The sequence below is a fragment of the Typopeltis vanoorti genome, chromosome 14 (assembly GCF_054136105.1).
Source record: "Typopeltis vanoorti isolate ZY-2024b chromosome 14, IOZ_Tvanoo_1.0, whole genome shotgun sequence".
In the NCBI taxonomy this organism is placed as follows: domain Eukaryota; kingdom Metazoa; phylum Arthropoda; class Arachnida; order Uropygi; family Thelyphonidae; genus Typopeltis; species Typopeltis vanoorti.
In genome coordinates, this window is record NC_143562.1 from 71,641,349 (window position 1) to 71,659,217 (window position 17,869).

The window sequence follows — 17,869 nt, forward strand, 5'->3', positions numbered from 1 at the left end:
CAATGCAGCATTTATTAGGTCTGTGAAATCTTCCAGGAGTGTTGCTGTTCCTTTATTTTTTTGAAAGCCATATTGTGTTTTGGGTATGATTTGAAATTTTTCAACGTATGTGGAGAGTTTCTGATGTACAATGCGCTCCATGATTTGGTTGATTACAGGCAGCGTGGCGATATGTCTGTAATTACTTATTATGTTTCTTTTTCCCTGTTTGTGTATGGGTGTGATTAATGCAGTCTTCAGTGTTTCAGGTATGTGTCCCGTTTCGAAGATTTTATTTAACAGTTTTTGTATAACTGGAAGTAGGTCGGTTGAGTGTTTCTTGATGTCTTTTGGTCTGATTCCATCTATCCCGGTCCTTTGTTAGGATTAATTTGTTGAATTTCTAGTGATAGTTCTTCTTTTGTTACTGTGGGGAACCACATCGATTGGGTTGCTCGTGGACCTAGTGGAGAATGTTCGTATGTGTGAGGAAAGGTTGTTTCTTGTAGCTTTTGGACAGAGTTCACGAAGTGCTGATTAAAGTTGTTTGCCAACTGTTTGAGGGATTTGGGGTCGCAGGCAAAGCTGTGTTTTATTGTTTCTGTGGCAGTGGCTCTGTGTATATTGTCCAGCATTTCATTAATCAGGTGCCAGGTTTCCTTTATGTCATTCTGTGCTGTTGTTAATTTGTTGCTGTAATAGTTTCTTTTTGCCGTTCGAATCTGGGTTGTTAGGAGATTCCGTTTTCTTTTGTATTCAGCTTTTAAAGCGATATTGTTCGGTGACTTCTTAAGTTGTTTCCATAGGGCATCTTTTCTTTGTATGTCTGTTAGTATGTTGTCTGTTATCCATGGATTTTGTTTCGTTTGGGGGCGTATTTTTATTTTTGTTAATGCTTTGTTGTATATTTTGTTAAATGCAAGTTTAGGATTATTATATACAGCTTCAGCAGAGTCTAAAGATGCTATCTGCATCCAGTCTGTTTTTCTGATTTCATCGTTCACTATTGCTTCGTTTACAATGCTATGATACTGTTTTGTAGTCTCAGTGATTTTTATGGGTTCTGGTTCAGTGTGCAACTGCATATATAACTGCAATAATAATAATAATAATAATAATAATAATAATAATAATAATAATAATAGTGATAATTTTACAAATGTATGACATCTACAAAGACATTTTAATTCATATAATTTAATAGACGTTGAAAATGCATCCAAAATTAAATGTTTCACTGCATCGCCTAGGAGGTAAGACATATTACGGACTAACGTTAATATTTAAAAATATTAAATAGAAAGTGGTAAGCAGTTTGCAAAATAAGTGACATAAATATACAGGCCTGTCTGATTATTTCTTATAACAAGGTTTTATTTGCACATTAAGATTACAGATGCAGTCTTATCAGTGACATACAAATTATTTTATGCTAAATGCTTACATTAATGTTGATATTAATTATTACTCATTATTACTTATTTATTATATCATCATTGATTGTAATCTTAATAATTTTTTATATCCTCTTGCCGGTGTGATATACATTTTGACACCTTTTAAAACATTTGTTATCCTTTCAATACAGATTATAGCTTTCATTCATAGGAATCCATTTTTATATTTGGATGTTTTCACTTTTCAGTTTCGTTTTCAGCCTGGTTTTCAGTTTTGGGTTGAGATTCAGAATTTTCGAAAAGTTCAGTATTTTCTTCCATGCATGCCTAAAATAAAAGAACATAAAACATTTATATCCCTATGCGTAATACATAATAGCATCATCTTAACCTTGTGTATGTGCGTGCGTGCGAATTTCGGAATCAATGTAATTCATATAATTAAACAGAAAATTAAAATGCTTTCGAGATTAAAATTCACTAAGTTTGTATCTTAGACATATTAAAATATACATCGTTTCACTGTACTTCTTAAACTCAGTTCTATCCCAGTAAAAAATATTAGCACGCGAGCCACACTTTCTAACAGTAATGACAATAATGATGGTGACACGGCATGTTGCTCCTCACTGCTTAGCAAAGGCGTTTTCAAATTTCTTTTCTATCTTGAGTCATCCTCATGCAACGTTTTTGAATACCTATGATTTTATCTTTCCGCATGCTCCTTCATTTTCTTCTACCTCTAGGAATGCAAACTCTATAAGGACTTTTCATCTATCATCTATCATCCTAACTACTCCTGTTATTAACGTCAACAATTATTGTGACCCATTTAATAATGTTATTCGTTATCTACTCAAAGTGCAATTTTAATTTTCGAAAACATCTTTTTGTTGCTTGTTGATATATTGTAGGATGTTCACAAATACAGATCATGAGTCCTCCGAATCGTAATGGATAGAGAATACTCATTTTGCTTCTGCCAAAAGAAAATTGGAAGTAAATTAATTTTAATTTTGCATCGTACCTGCAAAATTAAAACGCGTTAGATGCCTCTGTTAAGGATCTGAAAGTATACGCTCACTCTCTGAACAGTTTAAATTAAGGTGTTGTCGTTTTATAATTTTTTCTAAAATTTGGCATCATCTAAACTTTATTTTCATGAAATATGTCATGCAACATTCTCAATAAGTTTAAAACTTTTCAGAACAGTTATATTTTTGTGATTCAATAAATAAAACAAATAATAATTAAAATTAAATAAAAACGATAATAAGAACTAAAACAGAATTTCTTTTCACATTCTTAAGATCATTATCCGATTATTAATTCCAAGAAAGAAATTAAATATTATATTAAATAATGAACTTTTATGAAATCATAAATGCTTACCACAAATGGTTGTATTTCAGAGACTGTTGTGTGAAAAGCCTGAAATTAAAAGAGTGTGAAATCAGAATTGCAATTATTTAGCTCACCTAGTGTTTACAAATAAACTTTTCCATATCTGAATAGACCTCTAGTGTTACAAATCCGATTGTCTTAAAGAAACGAAATAAATTGAACTGAATGAGAGTATTGTTAAAATAATCAAAAGCAAGATTAAAAAACAGAAATAAAATAATCGGCTAACTTAGTGAATTAATATTATGCTGAAATAATCAAATTTTGCTCTATTTGGTTTATTTTTAGCTGATTCTGTAAAAAAAAAAACTTACTTTGTCTTTCAGCTCTCTTCCGATGCAATCTACCAACTAAATAAAACAAAAATAATTTAGTGAATTTATTAATAAAAAACATTACAATTCCATATTTCTGTACACATATACGTATGGCCACAAAAAGTAGAAATTCATATATAAATTCTTAAGATATAATATTTTTATTGGTAATAATCAATATTTTAAATAATACGTTAATTTGCTTTTCACACTTTAAAATTGAATAGATATTACGAAATTAATTTTATGAATGCGTCGAATTTAGGTTGAATTACTTGTATAGAATTTTAAGTAGGCGTTACACAATGATCATCATTAACATTCTGTATATATACTGCACAAGATTTCTGGCTTAATATAATTAAAGAAATATTTTATATTTAGTTAAGATAATTATTGGTAATAATTATGATTTTCATAAATTAGTTTTTTTTTTAATTAAGAATAACTGGTTTACTATTATTATAAGATATATAGACGCACTTAAAGAGCTTTGAGTTTTGAGAAAGTGTGTCTAGTTTCCACACACACACACACACACTTGCACTGATATGCTATCGGGTTTTCATTTCATTTAGCCTGCAATTTTCAAAATTGTTTATTCAAAAATGAGACACATTTGGTCTCATAGAAGACTGTGGTATATACAAAAAGGATACGAAAATTATATGCAAACATTGCATAAAACTAAAAGCTATTCTTCTTGGAAAACGAAGAATGAAATAATTCTCAGTAATAAAGAAATGTTTGCTAAAAATTTATAGAAAATAATATAAAATATAAATGATATGATATTAATAGAGGTAGGTACCTTGTTGTAAATTCAGGACAAGATAGGTGTTATTGTTGCATACTTGTTGAAATGGGAAGAGTGTAGAGGGGATATGAAATAATACTTTACCATAATTTACATTTCATCAGAATAAAATGAGTTCATGCAAAATTTCTCAAAGCTATTTAGCTAATTTAAAAATATGGAAGAATATACCGAAGAATAAATTATTCACGGGAATGGAAAATAAGTTCCGAAGTTTTAAACATAAATAAATTAGAACAGCTTTCAGAAATAATCCGTAAACTGGTTTATCATGCAAATCCACTATTAAAGAAATAGCTGAAAAAAATATAAGAAAAATTTATATATCCAGTGGATAAAATATATTCATTGAATATTGCATATTGTAGAATGAAAGGGTTTGATATGGATTCCGTGTGAATGGGGATGTTAGGATCGGATATCTACTTTAAGATAGTACGCCAAAACGATTGTTCTATGGATGGACTACAACTGTATATAACTAATGACAAGTATATGGTAATGATTAAGAGAAAATTTTATAGTGTAAAAGTATATCATTCAGAATAATACAGGGTGATACATAATCCATAGTAGCAATTGAAAAATATGTATGTTGTCGCGAAGGCTATTTTTCACCTATTTGAAAAAATTTGTACTTATCTGTATACATTTTTTATTGTTTTTATCTGACATCAAATTTGAAATGAAAATCGATATATAAAACAAAAAAACACCCATAAAGTTAGGAATAAGCATGAAAAACATAAACTCTATTCTCAGAGAATAGCCTGCTAAGCACGTTAAATATCGGCTTGTTACTCATACAGTGCAATCCATCTTGTGACTATTATAAGGGAAAAAGTTGATAATTGGGAAGGTTAAGAGAGAATCTAGCAAAAATTATGCCTAGATTTAGCTATAATAAGATTATTCAATTATTTAAGGTGACAAACTGTACATCAGAGTATAAATATTATCAAACGTAATATTAGTCTAGTGCCCGTTGTAGTTTCAAGAATGGTTTCAAGAATGTCCAAGTCATCATTCATTTTGTAATGGGAATGGTGCACGGTGTGCAATTTGCGGTTTTTGATAATGAACATATGTGTTCCTTGTTATCGGTTATAACTGAACTATTGTATATATTGAATAGTTGTGTATATGGAATTGGCAATAATCGGTGTCTAATTTATGTATAACAAAAAATGTAGCAACAGATTTTCAGGAATTATTCTTCGATTAATTCACAGTATTTGTGAACAAATGCAAGCATTTTATATTATTACATTTATTAAAAAGTATATAAATAAATATATTACTTTCGTAAATATAATATTATTACATATTTAAAAATATGAAGGTTAACTATGTTTAAATAAGTGTACCTCGGGGATTGGCTCCTCATCCTTTGCGCATAAAGATTCTATAAGAGACAAGGGCGGATTTTCGCTCTCGGAGTAGACTGAAGAGAGACAATCGGTACCTATTCTCTTTACCTAATAGTAAATAAATAGGATATATATATATATATATATATATATATAAATTCCTTTCCACTACGATTTACTTCTTAATGTAAGTATCGATTTTATAAACTTTTATTATGAGATGTTTTTGAGCAATTGGAGAAACAACACAAATCATCGAATATGAGAACTATAACAAAACAATTGACTCACTTCTCCAGTCATCATGCCAAGACAGTCCACTGTTTTTTGCTTATTTTCTTCATTATCTGAAAGTTAAAAGTACTTTAAGATAAGGTTATAAATACTCCTGATAAAACAAATGCATTATTTTAAAATAAATAAACGTAGTATACTACGAGATCCATTGATTCTTCCATATGTTTATGTGAGCCGAATTGTATGATAGTGTTGCTTTAGTGATCAACGGTTTTAATTAAAGATTTCATTGTCCTCTGTAAGATTTTTCGTCTTATCTTCACAAGTGGTTCAAACAGACACTTAAAAGCCCACGAGATTTAAAGTATTCTTGGATGTCATAAACTTAATTAAAGGATATGTTTATTAAAGCCAATGTCTACATATATAGTTTGTTTGTAAATGTGTCATACTGGCTGGTTTATGTAACTGTAGGGTGAAAAACCCCAGTTGCTAGGCGTAGATACATTTCCACATCTATGCGAGACCTAGAAATTCACCTGCAGTTAAACATTCCTGCTAAACGGACTTCTTTCTTTACCCCGGATTCTAACCTGTGCATTTCGATCCAAAGCGATTCGGCTATACCCACTACGCTACAGAGATTTCCCACCCTAAGGAGCATAATATCTAAAATTTGATTTCTTAAACAGGTTCGTGGATTCTTTAATTCTTCACTTAATACAGCTACTACGAATGTGATATAGGCTTCCAATCATAAGTGGATTGTCAAATTAAAAAAAAAAAACGATAACCGCAGTTGTGTTTCTAGAATTTAAGAAATGAATCATATATGAGACTAACTTAAGTGAAACGAAAGAGCAGGAAAATGTGTGAATGCTAAAAGGATTACAAAATTTGCTTATTAAATAAAAAAACAAGAAAAAATCTTCGCTTATTTTTAGCAGTTCGTGAAAGTAATTGTGACAAAAACAGAGCGTGTTATTAAAAGAATATTTTAACAAGTGACTGATTCCACTGATACCAAAAAACCCGATCAATTTCTTTTGAAATAATTGTTATAGTTAAGATGGACTTTAGGCTTATAATTTATACTGACTCTGCTCTTCCTAACACAGAGGATCATTTTACTTTGAACAAACCTATGTAGTAACACTTAAGTACAAAAATGCATATAAAACAAACTGCATATTCTGAGTATATCTTATAATTGATAATGGATACTTACTGCAAACAACTTCATGAAATTTGATTTCGAAATCTCGCGTGTCTACCCACCCTTTCACTGAATAGACCAAAAAGGAAAGTGCTAAGACAAACCCAAGAATCGCCATCTTTCAAACTTATGCGGAATCTAAGTGCACAGAAGTGTTTCCGTGAGGCTCTTTTATACGAGTAAAGAAAATATCAAGAACAGTAATCTTGGAAGTATTTCCTTTTAACTTCTCTAACATCTAACAGACGGAAGCTGTAAGAAAATACCCCATACTTAACTACTTATCAATGAAACCTTCTGAGATCAATTATAAAAAGGATATAGTTATTTGTGAGCAACTGCACTTTCCTGCAATCTAGTATCTCTCTCTCTCTCTCTCTCTCTCTCTCTCTCTCTCTATATATATATATATATATATATATATATATATATATATATATATATATATTTTTTTTTTTTTTTTTTTTTACACTTTTCAGGGGACTGATGGAAAAAAGTGTAAATAGCAGGAAATGTAAAAAAAGATTAAAAAGGCTAAAAGATGACTTACTGCTGGTATGTGAGTCTACATACCAGATTACAAAATTTAATCTGAAAATAAATGAATTTACAATTACTTACATTTATCTATTCAAAAAAATCTTTAATTGTTGATTGTTTTTGCTTTTCGTTTTTTTGACATAGCGCCAGATTGCTTTGCATTGAGTTCAATGCTTGACCTGTTTTTTACTATCGTGTTCAAAGTGGACGCAGAGAGTCCAAGATCTTTTGCTAAATGAACACGTGTTCCGGCATGCCAATCAACACGTCGCAGAATTGCCATCTTTTCTTCTACAAAATCGTTTTTCTGTCTTTTTTCTCCATGTTACTAACATGGATAATCCCCCACCGCACCCTAAATTTCACACCTAAATTACGTAGCAGAAATTCTGCAATATCAATTCGTACTGTGATTGAAAAATCACGGTATCGCTCATCACTACATTACTGCTGCAAGCGTGCAAGATGGCGGAAAGGAAACTACAGCGAAAGCAACACTATCTTGGAAGAGAAATGCGCAGATTTCCGCAGAAATCGATTCAAAAATTAGTATTGCCACCCGAGAAAAAAAACGCAAATCACGGGAAATGACGTCCACATCAAGTTATTAATAGCGGGATGAAAATATATCGTAAGAATAGGCCTTAAGACGGGACCAAGGAAAATGACGTAAATGGCAGGAAAACGTAAATTGCGGGAACGTAAAAACGGGGGTTTACTGTATTTCTTTATTTATTTATTTATACTTATATTTATATACGAGGATGGTCTGAAAAGTTCTCGTCCATGGCAACACTATTGGCAAGATTTTTTTTCCTTCTAAGTTGGTACATTTGTCATAAGCATCCATGTTTATTTGCAAGTCATTCTATCAAGTAGTTTGTTTTACATAACTGTCCGAAAAAGTGTTATCACAAAAGTGTTGTCTGTATCCCTTGAAATTGATAAAATTGGGTATCTCGCGGTTATAAAATTCTTTATAAAAGAAGGTTCAACGCCAAAAGAAATTCATTCGAAGCTCATAAAAGTTTATGGTCACTCCTCTCCTTCGTTTTCACAATTAAGAAATGAGCTGCCGAGATTAAACGTGGCCATACTAGCTTTGTAGATGATCCACGTGAAGGATGTCAAGAAGTGTAAAAACACCAGAAATAACTGATCAACTGCACGATATGGTATTGAATGACCGGAGGGTCAAAGTGAGTGAAATTCTTGAGATTATAGGCATTTCAAAAGGACGTGTTGGATATATTTTGCATGAATAATTGCATATGAAAAAGCTTCAGGCAAGATGGTTGTCGCGCTTGCTCACAGCAGATCAAAAACGCACTCGCATGAAAATTTCTGAACAGTGTTTGGAGCGTTTTAACAAGAAGAAAACTGATTTTGGCGTCGATTTATTACTATGGATGAGACTTGTATTCGCCATTATACACCTGAATCCAAACAGCAGTCAAACCAGTGTACAAAAGCCACCGCCAAAGAAGACAAATTCGATGGAATAACCTTCCCTGCTAGTGGAAAGGTCATTCCATCGGTGTTTTGGAATGCTGAAAGCATTTTGTTTATTAATTATCTTGTAAAGGGTAAAACAAAAATAGGGGAATATTATTCCGATCATTTAACCAGACCAGAACAAAAAATGTCTTGAGAAAAGACCGGATTTGGAGAAGAAAAACATCATCTTTCATCAGGACAATGCACCTGCCCACAAAAGTGTGTTGGTAATAGGAAAATTAAGGAATCTGCACTACGAATTGTTGGAACATACACCCTATTCTCCATATTTGGCTTCCTATGACTTCTATCGCTTTCCAAAAATCAAACTCTTCCTCGCTGGTCAGCGTTTTTTATCGAATCAATAGGTGATTGCAGCTGTAGAAGGTATTTTGCAGATCTTACTGAGAACCACTACATGGACTGGATAATGGCGTTGGAGAATCGCTGGAATAAAGGTATTAGCCTTTAGGGAGATTATGTTGAAAAATCGAATATAATTTTGAAATTATAAATTCATTTTTTCATTGTTAGGCCGAGATCTTTTCAGACCACCTTCGTATATAAAATCTTTCTAGAAACACTAAGTAAAGAAATAATGAAATAGATAAAATGAGCCCGCGCGGTTTGCCTAGTGGTAATGCGCTTCGCAACCATATACCTGGGATAGGATTACCTTCGCCGACGTGAGAAGCTTAAGGATCTTTCTCAGACATAGCCAAATTAGCCGGTCTTGGGTGTGGACATCTGGGATTTTTTCCCAGTTTATCTGGGGTTTTTCATACCGTAAGCAGGCAAACCGTCCCCGTGAACACACGAAGAATATACCTGAAGGCACAGGGCTAGTCACCTAATCCACCGGTGGGGAACCACTTAGAAGGGCTTCCGATAGCCCTACAACAGGCCACTAGACGTAACATGTAGAAGGGATAAGAATAAGAAGATAAAAATGACGCATACTCTATTTCTTAAGAGAATGTGAGATCAACAATATAATTATTTTGAGTATCATGAATATTTTGTGTTTTCACGTTATATCCTCCAAGATAGATGTGTTTTATATCTAATTGCTTGACGCTCTTTACGAAGTAAAAATATATATCCTACAATCAATATTAAAGTTCGTGTTTAACACGAGGAAATGTAATAGCTATAGTCATCTATTTAGTTATTCGACAAGATGGAAGGTGCAAAAATGAAAATAACTATTATGCTCTGGTAATTATATCCATCAAATATTCTCTGTTCGTATAAGGAATCAAGCAGCAATTAACTTTATTAATGATCTACTGTACTGAAATGAAGTAATAAAAAGGATATTACCTAAGATGAAAAGCCAAACGGCTATTTTTCTGGCGAAGTTGATAAGTTAAGGGGATAAAAATCCCTTATTGTTATTCAGCCAGTAAGCGAAACTAAGATCGAAAACTACGATCTGAAGGTTTCATGCCGACGAACTGTCGGCGTATCCAAGCGTAAGTGACCACTTCATAGTGCCACACCAATAAGGGATTTTATCCCCTTAACTTAAGGATATTGCCTTTTATGATTTACATTTTAGAATCTGGACCGTTTCCGTTTTAGAGAGGATAATTAATCTATTGTTGCAATAAGAAATTGCCAATATTAGGCTGTTGTTTCATTTATGCGATTTTTTCATAAAGATATTCAGAAGCACTATAATGTTAAGTCTGATGATACTTTTGAAATTACACGATAGAATCAAAAATTAAATAACCAGATCATTAGAAACGGTTGACAAATGGAAACAAGTGTTAATATGAAATATTAACTCGGGTTAAAACGAAAATTTAAACCTGATCACAAAGGTAAATATTACAAAACAAGAATATGAAGGTGATAGAGATATTCGTATAATTACATCAGTAACGTGCATTTAAGCCAAAATCGTATTTCATCTAGGGTATCGAGTTAGCAAATGTTGTCATCAAGATCATATTTTTCAGGGTTATTTTGTCATAGAAAAGTATGGAAAATTAAAATGAAAATAAATGCAGCTACTGTTATTGCTTTTAATTTATGGCTGTTATGGCTGTCATGAATATCTGTAAAATAGAATCCTAAGAAAAACTAATTACAAAGTATTCATTTAATATATTATTAGGTTTCTTAGGATTGTTTCAATAAATTACAATGACTGATAACTGTTTATGATTACAAATCTCCCTTTGTATTTTTAAATGGATTCATTATTAGTTATTGCGGTATTATGTGCAATAGAACTGTATTTCCGATATTGGATATGCCGAATATATTGTAATAATGCAAAGCCAGTTGTCTGGCCTACATTTTCGATGAGCTACAGGCCTAAAGTTTTAAAAATGCTGTGTCTCAAGTTATTTTTTATTATTAAGAGGGAATTATTAAGAGGGAATAAATTATGTTTTGCATGTTTAGTTTCTGTAGAATATGACATCGTGCATTTTATATTATCACTTGGATGTTTCTGTAGAGGGGTTCTTAAAGGTCAAAGCTGTATAACTGAGAGGAGACCTCCACATAGCCTTTAAAGGAATGCGGAGAACCAACCAGGGCTTCTGACCTAATGTCCAATCCTCACCTTCTCGTGGTGCACCCTGTTGGGTATCTACTTTGATACTGAATGAACGAGGATGGGCTGGCAATTTGGGATTTACCCGACCAAATTGCATGCTTATTGGTTAAACCAAAATAAAAAATGATGGTACAACATCACAAAATTTCATGCCGGCTGAGGCGTCGCACAATTAAACAAGGCCCCCGTTGTTTTCGCCAGGGAACCAGGACGAATAGCGAAAAGTCAGCTACTGGAACAAACCCTAAAACACACCTCAACTCAACATCACCAGAGTTTAAGATCGGTACTATCAACATTAGAAGCCTGAATGGCAAAGAAATGGAGATAGCTGAGGAATTAGATAAGTACCAGATCGACATAATAGGGGCGACTGAAACAAAAAAGACAAAAACTGGTGAGATCTTTCTGAGCAATAAGTACAAAATGTTATATTCAGGCAATGATAAGCAAGGAAAAGGAGAAGCCATAGTCTTCAACACAAAATACGAGGCTAATCTTCTTCAATTGCAGGCAGTCTCAAGTAGAGTAATGTGGGCAAATATCAGAAGGGGAATTGGACAATAAGACTTATTTGTGCCTATGGTCCCACAGAAGGTTCTACTAAGGTAGAAGTGGAGTTTCTAAGGGCTCAATTTTTTGAGGCTTTAGAAAAAGCAACTGACACAATGAAAAAGGAAAAGTTGGTCCTTGTTGAGGATCTAAATAGCAGAGTAGGAAATTATTGTGAGACATACAAAAATATTTTCGGAAAATTTGGAGAAAAGAGCAAAGCTAATAATAATGGCAAATATCTGTTGGATTTCTGCTCAGGTCATGGACTGGTTATTACTAACACCATGTAGCAACATAAAAATGTGCAAATTCACATGCACAGAAGAGGCAAGGAATAAGAAAAGTCTCATTGACTATGTTATTGTTGATAGTGATGTTTTCTCCCTGGTGCAGGACACCAAAGTATACAGAGGATTTGAAATTGTAAGTGATCACTATTTAGTCTTGAGCAGGATAAAATTGAATTTCATATTGAAAAGAATAACATGTAAGAAAGTTTTAAGGCAAATAAAAGTTGAGCAGCTCTCAGATGTGAACTGTAGACAAAAATACACAAAGATTATTGAAGAAAAAATGAAAGAGTTTGAGAACAGGAATCAGACCTTGGAGATTCAGTGGCAAACCTTGAAGAAAGCCCTGATTGACTCAGCTAGAGAGGCATGTGGTGAAGTTGTCTGCAAAGATAGAAAAATTAGAACTCCATGGAGACATAGGAAGTTAAAGAGGCAGTGAAGGAAAAGAAGAAAGCATATCAAAAGTTCCTGGCAAATAAGTTAGCTTGTGCTCTTAGCGAATACAGAGACAAATGCAAGAATGCTAAACACTGTATAAAACTAGCTAAACAAACGTCACGAGGACTTTGGCAAGAATATAGAAAATAAATATCAAGAAGGTGGCAAAATATTCTGGAGGTTGTTGAAGAAGCTTAAGAATGGAGGAAAGAGTGCTGTAAAAGGAGTTGAGATGATAATTGTGACATGAAAATGGAAGAAAAGGATATTCTTGAAGTATGGAGTAATTACTTTGAAAAACTGCTAAATGAAAGAAGCAGTGATGACAGCACAGTGGTAAAAAACACTGAACAGACATGCAGTCAGGAATACATATCCATACTTGAAGTAGAAAAAGCCATCAAAGGCTTAAAATGTGGAAAGGCAGCAGGAGTAGATGATATTCTACCAGAAATGCTGAAGTATGGTGGTATAAAAAGTCTTACAGTGGCTGCACTGCATAGTTCAGAAAGCCTGGACAGAGGGACGAATTTCCGATGATTGGATTAGAGCTCTCATAGTACCCATATATAAAAAGGGAAACAAAACTGAATGTGAGAATTACAGAGGTATTTCCCTACTGATTGTTTCTGGTAAGATCTATGCAACTATACTTGAGAAACGGTTGAGAAGAATTGTGGAAGAAAAGCTTGGTGAAGAACAAGCTGGATTCAGGCCAAATAGAGGCTGTCAGGATCAGATCTTCACTTTACGACAAATAGTCGAGAAAGCATGGGAATATAACAAAGATCAGTATTTAAGTTTTGTTGATTTGGAAAAGGCATATGACAAGGTGCCAAGAGAGAAGCTATTCAGTACGCTAAAGTTATACGGTGTCGATGGGGCGTTATATCAAGCAATACTTAGTCTTTATTTGAGTTGTACGTCAGCAGTTAGATTTGAAGGAAGTACAGGAAGATGGTTTAATTTTAAATCTGGTGTGAGACAAGGATGTACATTATCCCCTCTGTTATTCATTATCTATATGGATCACATTGTGAAGGAAAGTGGTATTAAACATGATATCAAAATTGGAGATGTTAATGTCAGCTCTTTGCTTTATGCGGATGATGTTATACTTCTAAATAAATCCGCTACAAATCTGCAAGATTCTCTAACTAAATTGAATAACTGTTGTAATAGATATGGTATGAAGGTCAGCAATAAAAAGACAAAGACAATGAAAATAGGCAGAATCAGTGAAAATGTCAACTGTGTTGTGAATGGAGAACCTGTGGAACAAGTAAAACATTTCAGCTACTTAGGCACGATTTTTAGTGAAGATGGTAAATTGAATATAGAAATAGACAACAGAATCAGCAAAGCTGATATGGTGGGAAGTCAATTGAATAAATTCATATGGAATAAGAGAGAAATTAGTCGGAACACTAAATTAGCTGTATACAAGACAGCGTTCAAACCAGTTTTAACTTATGTATCTGAGAGCTGGATCAAAAGTAAAACACTTGACCAAAGACTAGAGACCGCAGATATGAGAGTCCTGAGAAAGATTAGAGGCTTGAACAGATGGTATGAATGGCAATATCATATTAAAAACGAGGATATTAGGAAAGTATCTGATATTGTCAGCATCCAGGAATGCAATAGCGGAGCGAATCTCAGGTGGTATGGTCACTTAAATAGAATGGGAGAGAAAAGATTAGCAAAACAAGTGTTCTCTGCCAGGTTGGCAGGAAAACGACCCAGAGGAAGACCAAGATATAGGTGGATTGATACGGTTACAAAGTGCCTTAGACGATAGAAATATAAGATCTGATAATGTTGGAGTCTTGACAAGTAACAGACTGATTTGGAGGAAAATTGTAGATAGGAAGTTAGTAATAATGTAATTGTTTCATGTAGTACTGTCATATCCTGTACACCCTTTGATGGTACATGGCAGGAAATTGATGATGATGATGATGTTTCTGTAGAATTGTCATGCTGATCAACTGCAGTAAAACAGCATTCTGGCATTAAACATACTGAAAGACCCCTGTCTAAATATGAAAAGGGGGTATCTTGAGTTCTCACTATACACTCAATTAAAGTCGAACCGAAACAAAATGGAAGTGATGTCTGTCGCTTACTCAGTAAAATTCCTTGATATGATTTTCTTTTGTGAAACCCCTCACGGAAGGCAGTAAACGTATACTACATTAGCAGAACTGGTGTGTCCTGCATATATATAGGTTTCTGCGTATGTATAATTTTGTATTTATTTTGAAATATTCCAAAAATATTGCTCTCGTGTTAGCTTTGCCATATTTTCTACAATTGGTTCTGATAATTAGAATGAATTTATAATGCCCGAAATGAAAACAAATTCAAGAAGAACGAGTAAAAGAGTATTCTGTTTGGAATTCGCTTTCTCTTCTTTTCTTCCCCTGAATTAAAGGAAAATTGGTTCTGAAACTCGTTTTAACTTTTCTTACCCTGGTTGAATGGAAAAAAAGCGATCGCCCAATCTGGTTTATCTTTGCAATGCCTATTTTCATTTACTCAAGTTACCGTAATATAGCTCTTCTTCCTTATTATTTATCTTCAAATTACACATGAACTGGTTTATTTGGGATACCTTTTTGATTCATTCTTGAAACCTATGTAGTCATAATGCTTTTCGCTGAGTTCTTTCTACAACCCAAGTGTATTTTTCAAACTTTTTTATTTTGACTTTATATATATATATATATATTTTTTTTTTTTCAGCTCTTTGATTTGACTGCTTTATTCACATATTTTTATGTCTATACTTTTCTACAACTAACAGTTCCACAGTCCCTCTTGCCATTCTCATTGCAATGTCTTCAGTATGTTTAGGGAAGCATACCTACAGGTGAAGTTACCAGCTGTTCCCAGTGTAATTCCATCAGTGATGACATTTTTTTTTTGATTGACTAATATGAACAATTCAGGATTTCATTCATGTCGGATAAGGTTTAATAACAGCGCATTATCTCTTCTCCATATAATTTCCTTAGTTGTTGTGGTTTGCAATTATAGTCGAAGATTAAGAGTATCGTTCTTAATCCAAATAAAGGCATTTTTAATAAAAAAAAATAAGGGTAAAAAAATAATTTATACATGAAACTATTTGTATTTCATGTATAAATTTCAAACACTAGTAGAGTTACATCGACTAATACCGATCTGATGTAATTATTAAAAAATATACACTATAGATCAATAATTGTCCAGGCAAAGCTGTGGTTTGAAATTATGGAACTTTCGATGTTTTTAATAACATAAAAACCAGCGTACCGGGTATTAAATCGTAGTCGTGTTTTATGGAATATTGGTGTAGAGCAACACAACCTGATCTCAGTGAATTAGAAACATGTATCATCGTGTGCTGTCACATTGGTGGAATGTTCATACGTGCAATACAGCTCAACTGGAGCATCCAAAATCAATGATTGGAGATGTGATTAACGAATCGAGACGTTCTGGTATCACTAGTGAAGAAAACCACCCAGGGCGGCCACTGAAAATTACTAACAAGGAAAGGAGAGTTTAAAATCGGGGAGTATCTACAGTTGGCTACAGCTACAGTTGCCACAGGCCATCCGTGATGAGGTACAGTACATCCGTGATGAGGTACAGAAACACCATGGTGAGCACTAATATTGTACGAAAAGAGTTCTAGTTATATTGGGATACTGGGTTTCCACGTAAAAGCAGCGACAGAGAAGCCGAAATCACCACAACGAACAAGGAATCTCGTCTGGCCTAGTGCAAAAACATGTGTGCTGGACAAGTGACCAATGGAAAACAGTACTCTGGAGCGATGAATCAAGGTTCACCTGTTTCCAGTCTGAACGCAGGGTGTTGAGTCAGCCTGGTGAATGTGGCATCTGATAAAAACGAAACTAAGATTTTATTGAATTCTGCGCAAAACTGTAAACAATACGTAAAGTAGAATAACTGACCCTTATTTAGAAATATTGGTCAAGTGTTAATAAACTATTTAATAACCAACTAGTTTCTCCTGCTTTAGCTGTCGGCATTTTCAGGGTACTAATAAAAAGTAAATTACAAGCTAGATGTTAACTGACAATTCTAAATCAATAACAAAATAGTACTGAGCGTGAAACAATGCACGTGTCGCGGATACATGATTTACTTGTTGAGAAACATTTTGTAGTTGGCGCTGAAGTTCATTTCATGTGGGTTTAGTGATCTCATTAAGGTCTTCCATATATCTGATTCTTCTTGAGGATTTTTGTGGAACTGTAGCTGCTTCTTTGAATATTCTGGAACGGTAGTTTTCTTCTATATAAGGCATATAACTTTTATTCCATTCAATAATGTGGTTGGTTGTAGAGAAGTGGGAAGAAAGACCAGATATATCTTGTCTGTTATTTCTTACATAATCGATCTGTTCTCGTCGTCTTATTTCGAAGATCCTAGACGTCTGACCAATGTAACTAAGACCACAGGAACAAGGGATGTTGTAAACTCCCACATACTTTTAGAAAGGATGGAAGTCTTTCAGGGATCTTAGAAATATCTGGATAGTTTCAATGGGCTTGAAGGTCATTCTAATATTGTGTGGTTTTAGGAGGAGAGCCAGTTTTTTTGAAATGGTACCAACGTATGGAATAGTTATAGCGGTGATATATTGGGCATCATCACGTTGCCTTTGTGTATGACAGACAAGAGAATCTTGAAGACGAGTCTTCTAGGGTAACCATTTAATTCATCTAATACCGATGTAATGTAATTATTTACAAATATACACTATAGACCAATAATTGTCCAGGGAAACCTGTGATTTTCCTGGACAATTTGTCTTATTTATTCGGATAAGTTAGAAAATCAAGTCTGTTATTTGATAAATATCTAGATATATCGTATTTTCGAGGGAAAATATATTTTTCCTTAAGATGCGTTTCTCGCTAACAACTAGTAGGCTGCAGAATATCTTTCGTTCTTTAAATTCCGTTATTGAACATGAAGTGTTGTACGAATGTATCTTATTTCTGTACTTTCTCAAAACAAGGAATATAAATCATATTCATTGTGTTCTATTATCCTAAATTCTACCTTCTAGAAATCCAGGATTATCCGGTTTTTATTTTTGTTTTTGTTGTTTTCGTAATAATGCACTCATTTGCCGATAAATACAAGAAAAACATTTAGTTGTGACATCGCATTTCTAAACATTAAGATGTGTACAAGTTAAAACACCACCA

The 17,869-nt window shown here is 33.4% G+C and overlaps 1 protein-coding gene across 1 annotated transcript; it reads right to left on the minus strand.

The window, feature by feature from the left end:
• Positions 1-1,329: 1,329 nt before the first annotated feature.
• LOC150099632 (uncharacterized) lies at positions 1,330-6,906 on the minus strand. Its single transcript, XM_090404167.1, has 6 exons — positions 6,750-6,906; positions 5,576-5,631; positions 5,282-5,392; positions 3,095-3,130; positions 2,769-2,807; positions 1,330-1,703 (listed from the first exon to the last, which is right to left on the minus strand). Exons 1-6 carry the CDS (start codon positions 6,853-6,855, stop codon positions 1,614-1,616), a joined length of 438 nt encoding a protein of 145 aa, XP_090260293.1. The 5' UTR covers positions 6,856-6,906; the 3' UTR covers positions 1,330-1,613.
• Between the last annotated feature and the right edge of the window lie 10,963 nt (positions 6,907-17,869).

Bases quoted from the DNA above. Each gene is read 5' to 3' on its own strand.
- LOC150099632 (XM_090404167.1), bottom strand. From the start codon at position 6,855: ATGGCGATTCTTGGGTTTGTCTTAGCACTTTCCTTTTTGGTCTATTCA. The intron at 2,808-3,094 runs GTAAGTTTTTTT...TTTTAATTTCAG, and splicing joins GAAGAGAGCTGAAAGACAAA to GCTTTTCACACAACAGTCTC. The intron at 1,704-2,768 runs GTAAGCATTTAT...CTTTTATTTTAG, and splicing joins CTGAAATACAACCATTTGTG to GCATGCATGGAAGAAAATAC.